This window comes from Peromyscus eremicus, chromosome 20 (genome assembly GCF_949786415.1).
Source record: "Peromyscus eremicus chromosome 20, PerEre_H2_v1, whole genome shotgun sequence".
Classification (NCBI taxonomy): domain Eukaryota; kingdom Metazoa; phylum Chordata; class Mammalia; order Rodentia; family Cricetidae; genus Peromyscus; species Peromyscus eremicus.
Window position 1 is genome coordinate 19,578,326 of NC_081436.1, and position 7,702 is coordinate 19,586,027.

The following is a 7,702-nucleotide window of genomic DNA, read 5'->3' on the forward strand; positions in this document are numbered from 1 at the left end:
CTGTTCCATGGTGTAAGGTTTAATCTCCATTGTCAACTTGATGGAACTTTGGATCACCATGGAAATACAGATCTGGGAGTTGTGAAACCCTTCCCTAACTGTAGGGTGCACCATTGGTGTCCTGAGAGCTGAACACCAGCGTCATCTGGCCCTGCGACTTGACACCGGATAGAATGGGACCAGCTCCCCCACGTTCCTGCCACCGTGCCTTCCAAGCCATGACAGACTGTACCCTGCAAGTCTGAGGCAACATAACCCCTTCCTTAAGCTGCTTTGTGCAACGTGGGAGCCTCAGAGAGCCTCTGTGAGAGCCTGATCGCCATGCCCACGTGCAGCGCCTACAATTACAGCCCAGCTGTTCTGGACGAAAGCAGCGTTTCCCTGCTTTGCTAGTTTTATCATCACAGAAACACTCTGTCTCCCGTGCTAGCTGTCTAGGCTTTGTCCACAAGCCACGGTTTCTTTTTCAACCTCTCAAAACCAGCTTCCACCCCTGGGGGGCACTATTGCCCCGCTGACGATGAGTGGCCTGCAATCCCTGGTCCACTCAAGAGAACTGGCCGTGAGCTCAGCACCCAGCGCAAAAGATGCAGAAGCCCCATTGCCACGGAGAACCACGCGGGGAAGGGGCGGGGGCAAAAGACAGGTGACAGTTTTCCCAGGACTAAGACAGTGTGGTCATTTTGATACCAAGAGCCTTCTAGGATTGTGTTAAAAAAAAAAAAAAAAAACACCCCTGCCGTCAGAAAACCAGGTCCCTGAGCCCCGCTCTGCCACTGTCTCTTAGACACAAGCAGAACCCATGGCCTGGGTTTGTACCTCCCTGGATAAGAACACCCCAGAAATTAAAAGGAATACAGCTAAATAAGCTCCATCCCCATCCCCACGAGCCCTCGCAGGCGGCTGAGGGCCCTCCATAGGCCCCCCAGTCCAGTGTTCTTCACAGAGCATACCACATCCCCAACTAAATGACTTCACCAGGCTCACAACGCTTAAAAACAACGCAATGACATTTCAACAAGCAGCCCTCTCCAAACGAGTACGCCGCTCGAGGAGTCGTGTTTAAATCTAATTATGCGACAAACCAAAAGCAGTACCGTATCAGTTACATAAATACTTTTAAAGACATCTTTCTAATTATCCTTTTTTTTTTTCAGACAATATACTTCGAAGAAATTTAATTAACACCTTATGAGAGACATGGGTTCAGCATGCTAATGTGCAGGATGCCTCCTCATGCTGGATCTGCAGCAGGTGGAGGCGCCACGCCAGCCTCTCCCCCATCTCTGAGACCCCATAGCGGGGAGCCCCCTTGGTCCCCCTTTGGGGGTTGTTAAGCCAAGACGGAGCCTCGGCAGCTTGGAGCTAGGCTGACTGGAAAGACGGAGAAATTTGCCAAATGAGCCCAATGATGGGCAGCCTGGAAGGTTCTGGGCTCTCGTCTCCTCTCTCCGTACACCCATTCCATGTTCAATTAGCACAAATACTGAGTACCTAATAGGTACCAGCTTCCGAGGCCAGGGAGGGCCAGAGGGATGAGCGAGCTAGGGCCCCACCCACCAGGAGTGCACAGACTGCAGGCAGCTACAGATTCGACTAGGCTGTGACCCTGCAGCCTCCAGCTGTAAGAGAGCAATGGAAGGGCTGAAAACCAGAGAGGGCCCTAACCTGCTCTGGGTTCCTGGAAGCTTCCAGAAGGAGGCAGTGCATGAACAGACCTGGAAGGCAAATCTCCCTGCAATTCTCACCTTTCCTAGGTACTTTGGGACTCCCAGCACCTCCTCTCCAAGGCAGTCTAACAGGTGAGGGGTGTGGGGGTCCCCCACCTGTGATCTCTGACCATCCTGACGGCGCTGACTGGACCACAGGCAGCCAATCAGCGCTGGACTACCTACCTAACTACCGGTGGACACAGGAGCTCAGGCAAACCAAACAAATCCATATGTTCTCCTACCCATCTCACACACACACACACACACACACACACACACACACACACACACACACTTTACAGATGCCATAAAGCTACAAAGACTAAGTCAAAGAGATCAAGAGAAAGGAAGCAGGGGAGGCTGGGAGTGTGGGGGGATCCGGCAGTCTCTCCTTAAGAGGCGACCCGGCCACCAGGCAGCCGGGGGCTCCCATCAACAGGGGCGATTGTGGGAGCCCGAGCTCTTTAATTAACTTTACCTTATTTCCCTGCACCCCGAGGCTTCCAAGCACAGTGAAGATAGAAGCCTAGAGATCCCCAGAGAGCAAGCGAGCTAAAGTCTCTTTTCCCCAGCTCAGTTCTACGGCAAAGCTGTTTGCCCAACCCTGCAAGAAAAGACAGCAAGCTTCGCTCCCAGTGTCTGGGAACTCAGCACCGACTGAGCAGTGTCCCCGCGTCTGCTCTCTTCTCCCTCCTTGTAACCCTGCACAGTACCCTACCCGCACCCCCATTTTACAGGTGACAAAACTGAGCCTCGGGGAAAGGCTGTTTCACCCGCAGTTTCGGCCACAGAAGCTGACTTCAGAGGCCTAGGGAGATCACTCGGTGAGTAAAGTGCCTCCTGCTCTGTCCCCCAAAGCCATCCTAGACAGTAACATGCCAGGCATCAAACACCCACACAGGCCTCATAAGAGACGCGCTATCCCTCAGTTGCCCCAGAGAAAAAGGGTGCTCTGAAGTCTGAGGTTCCTGTAACACATGCAGCTGTGGGCCTGGGCATTGGCCATGTTGTTTGAGAATTCTGCAAAAGAGGAGACTGAAGCCCAGGACGGGCAGTGAGTGGTCGGCTCCACACAACACAACTGCCCTGACTCCCTCTTCTGGTGCTCTCCCCAGAAGGGCAGGTTCCAAGGTGACCCGGCCACCCTGCCCATGCACACCCCTCGGCCTGTACTTCCCACTGTCTCTCAGCCTTCAGGTAGCTGGTCCTTCCAGCTGGGATGGCCCACTCTGCTTCCCTCAAATGCTGCTGCACCTCTGAGCCCCAGACCCTCCTGCATCCCCAGGGCTCTTCCTGGCCTCATCCTCCCTCCCATCCCCTTCTTTCTTTCCATCTTCTGTACTAGAGAATCAGATATGGGGCAGGGGGTACAGGGGTGCCTCGGAACCAAGGCCACCTCTGAAAGAACATCTTCAGTTGGACGGGGCCAGGAGATTTGTGACTAGGAAGAGCTGCTGTGTTCATTGCCCAGGAGCCCAGGATGTGGCTGAGTCTCCTTCTGCTTTGCCCCTGGACCCTGCCCAGCTCCAGGGACACGTGAAGGATGTCTACAGAGCATTCAGGGTCAAAAGCTAGAGAAGCCAAAGGAACAGCCTGTGTGAAGATCTGAGGCTGGAGCTGAGGAGATAACTCAGTCAGGAGATCATTGGCCTCAGAAGCAGAAGGACCCTTGAGTTCAACCCCAAGAACCCAAGAGAAAACTGGACAAAGATGCATACCTGTAATCCCAACACTGGGAAGGTGGAGACAGGAGACTGACCCTGAACAGTAAGATCCAGGTCTCCAAAAGTAAGGTGCACAGCTCCTGAGGAGCCACACCTCTGGCCTCCACAAGTATGCACACACACGCACACCACGCATTCACATACACATAACAGGTGCACACACAAAACACACACTCACACACACACATGTGCAAACACACACACAGACATACACATACCACATACTCTCACATACACCACACACACATACACACCACCACGTGCACATACACAGGTACACACCACACTCGTGTGCCCACACATGTGTCCACATGCACACACATGCAAGCACACATAAAACCTGGGGCAGGAGGGAGGTTGGAAGGTTTAGGAAACCCGAGCAGCTTCTGTGTTTGCTGCCCAGGAGCCCAGGATGTGGCTGAGTCCTCTTCTGCTTTGCCCCTGGCCCCTGCCCAGCTCCAGGCTGAGTCCTCAGCCTCGCAGCTAGTGGATGGGCTAAACCCACTACACAAGGCCAAGGGGGTGTCCTGGCTCCGTGTGCTCCCCTTCCAAAGTCTTAGCTTCCCCCTCTGAAAGGAGGGATCAGGTGTCAACCCAGTCAAATGCCAAGGATGGGACCTCTCAGCCTAGCTCTGCCATTCCTGTCCCTACATTCTCCGGCACCCAGTACCACCTGAGGGACCCACAGGGTCTTTAAAGGGTCTTGCCCATGTCTCCAGTGACTCCCAAAGGGCAGAGGGAAGAGCTAACACCAAGTGTGTCCACCCCAGATACCTTCATGGCAGACTCCAGAAACCCTGGCCCCTCCCTCTCACTGCCCACTGTTATACCTGCATGCCCAGGGTCATGATGCCTGGAGGATTCTCCCAAAAACCTCCTGGGATTTCTCAGCCCCAGGGCCCAGGGCTAGAGGCCCCAGCTGCAGACAATCATCACTTTGACAAAGGCTGACAAGTTACCAGCAGGGTCTCAGGGGCCTCTGAGTAAATCACAAAGCTCAATCAGAGGCCATGTTGAGCTGTCACTGTTATTATTAAATATAAATTGTGGATTTATTAAATAGGACCCCCCCTCCTCACTCCTTCACTCCAGAGACAAAGCCCGTGGAGGTGATAAATCACTAAGCAGGAGCAACCTCTCTCCAAGGCAGAGTGGCCACTTGAGAAGGAAATCCCCTACAGGGTGCAGGGCCTCCTCCAGTTCAGATCTGGAGTCTGAATGGAAGGGACAGGAGGCAGCGGCCCCAGAGTCCTGTGCCTACCCAGACAGTTGTCCTGCTAAATGCAATGTTGAATTCCAAAGTTCTGTTTGTGCTCCTTCCTAAGCCCTACCCACACCCCAGTGGCCACTCAGCCCCATTGTTTATGGAAACCAGGACCCTAGCTGACTGGAGAGGCATTCCACAGAGCAGGCCAAAGGGGAGAGGTCCAGACCATGGGAGACATCAGCCAGACAAGCAACCCGAAAACACTTTTGCTGCTACAAGCGTCACGGCTGACATGCTCTTACAACCTGCTGCTGCCTAGCAGCAGATGCCTGGAACACAAGCCCAGTTCAAGCACTAAGTTCCACGCCCGGGCCTGGCTCTTGCTACAGTGGTGAAATGAACATCAGCCACTCACATGACTCCACCGCCCCGGAGACTTCTCCATTGCACCCTCGGCATCACTGTAAATATCACTTTGTGGTTGGGGAAACTGAGGCATCGAGCGGCATAAGCGTCACCCAGATAGGCCAGCCCAGGACCCATGTTTCTCACCCACAAGCTGCCTAACTGTTCCCAAAGAATCCGAATGAAAGAGCAAAGGAAGGGAGAGGGGAGAGAAGGGCCTGCCCTCCACTGTTGCCTGATTAAATGGGAACAGCCACGCTCTCTCTAATTCACCCACTGCCCTTCCCCAGGACATGGTCTGGCCCCTCTACCCAGCAGGCCCCTCTCCCATATTAGCCCTCTGTGGGCTCTACCTTTCTACTCCTTCTGCTTAGCCCAGGGAATCCTAATATCCCTTCCAATCGCCCCCACCCCACACTCTTTAAGGTCTCAACTAGAATCTATCTTATCCAGGTCATTCCCAAACACCCCCAAATTGATGGGCCTTCCTCAGCTTTCCTCTCCCATCGTCCTGTCTGCATGGCTTTTTTTCTCCAGCTAGGGTCTCCACGGGCCTACCCAGTCCAGTCACATTCCACAGTAGCCCCGAAGGGCAGCATCTCTGAGTCCAGGACACTCACAGACAGGTGTGCGGAGAACACAGATGCACATCAGCCCCACTGCTCTGTCTGAGGGTCTGGGGCTCTCCCACATTCCCACTGGACAAGATCAACCCCAGCATCAGGGACCTCAGTATCATCATCTCCAATCCCACCAACAAAAAAAAAGATAATCTAGGCAGAGAAAGACAGGCCTCTGCCTGCAGCATCTCTGCCAGGCTGCTGGGTCCCAAAGACCAAGAAGAGGTGTGCCCTTAACAGTGCATTCGGCCTGCCTAAATCCTCCAGTCTGGTTCCCAAATAAAAAAGTAAATAAAAATAAATTCTTTAAAAAAGAGGCAGTACTGGGCTAGAAATCCACCAAAAACTACACCTTCTGACCATGTGAGCTGAAGCTTCCACAGGAAGGAGCATTGTTCGAGCAAGTGCTGCTGGGAAAATAGGCATTCCCACGTTGGAACTGCCCTTCCAGACCACACAACGGCCACCTTCGATGCCCTGCTCCCAATGAATTATCTCCTCAGCGCATAGTTGAACAGAACGTGGGGTTGAAGGAAACCACACCGGACGGAGTGGACGGAGTGGCTCCACACCACTCCTCTACCCGGTCACGCTGGGATTTGAGCAATTCACCCATTGTACCTTGTCCCCGAGTGACAGCTGCTGGGACCTCTTGAACCTATTCACTACTCAGAAGCAGGGCTCCAGCCCCTAGAGGAAGCTCAGTGTCTGCACCCCCAGGGATAATCTAACATTCTTGAGAGGGGCTTCTAGCAACCCCACAGCACAGGGTCACGCTGGCCAGAGCTGCTACTTCCTTGTTCTGTCAGCAGGGAGCCATCAGTTCCTCCCCCTCTGTGCGAGATCAAGGTGACCCTGACCCAGCACAGTGTGTGAAACTGAGATGAGGTGGTACTGAACCCCCAGACCTCCTCGTAGAACACTTCAGAAGCATGGGGGTCAAACAAAGGGAGAGGAGCCAACTCCACCGGGATGGGGTCCTAACCCACTAATGGGCCTACAGCAGGACCTTCTCCCTATCTGTGACTCAGTCTCCCCGTGGGAGTAAGTCAGACCAGGAATTGGGAGCCACATCCTTCGACACAGCTGAAATTCAGCCCTAGACATTCCCCCGAGAACAAGCGAGCCTGGGGTGGCAAAATCTTGTGGTTCCATCGTCAAATCTTGGATCTCTCTGTAAAACCATCTTATTTTCAAACACTTCTGAAGCATTCGCCAAGTCCAATCAAACAGGACGAGGGGCCACACTGTGGGGCCCTGGGGCCACCAGTCTGGGGCTTCCCTCAGGTCCCTCCCAACTTCAACCCAAGTGCAAGAGCACAGCGCGGGTTTGGGTCCACGAGCCCCTTGAGTGCGCACTGACGGATGTACCGGAAGCCAGGAGGCACCCACCTCCCTGTCCCCTCCAGGCCCCCGGGCATCAGCACTTACATCTGCACGTGCGGTGGCTGAAAGCGGCCCTGGTTGATGTTGTAGAAGGTGAAGGCCTGGGTGGGGTTGGAGCTGTACTCATCCACCTCAATGATGAGCCTGCCATGTTGGTGCCGCCTCGCCGCCATCACGTGTGACTGAGAGAACGCCATGCCCAGGCCACAGGGGAGCAGGGCCAGGGCCTCGGCCTTCAGGATGCCAGCATCCCACCTAGAGCGCCACATGGACCTCCGTGGGCCACCCGGGCATCTCCCACTACCGCCGCTGCCGCCACCACTGCCGCCTCCGTCGTCGCCGCTGCCGCTGCTGCCGGATCCCCCGCCAGACCTGCAAACAGACTGAAGAGACGGAGCAGAACCATGCGACAGTTAATCTGTTTGGGATTTGTTTTATTTCATGTCAGATGAAGATTTAGAAAGAGGGAAAGGGTGGGGGGAAGAGCGGGGGGGGGGGGGGGACACAGTCGCACACAGCTCAAAAACTCATTACAAATCTTTCCAACTCAGCAGTTTGATGAATATACTTTGGTAAAAAAAAAGGAGAGCGAAGGGAGGGAGGAGAGCATGAGGAAAAAAGAAAAAAAAAAAAAGAAAAAACTCGCGA

The 7,702-nt window shown here is 54.1% G+C and overlaps 1 protein-coding gene across 2 annotated transcripts in view; it reads right to left on the reverse strand.

The window, feature by feature from the left end:
• The window catches only part of Mpped1 (metallophosphoesterase domain containing 1), a 65,764-nt gene extending 58,408 nt beyond the window's left edge, over positions 1-7,356 (reverse strand). For both annotated transcript variants that reach the window (XM_059247612.1, XM_059247613.1), the window contains exon 1: positions 7,100-7,356. In XM_059247612.1, the coding sequence (XP_059103595.1) occupies positions 7,100-7,323 (224 nt within the window). In that variant the 5' untranslated portion in view covers positions 7,324-7,356. The remainder of the gene's footprint in view (positions 1-7,099) is intronic.
• Positions 7,357-7,702: the final 346 nt, after the last annotated feature.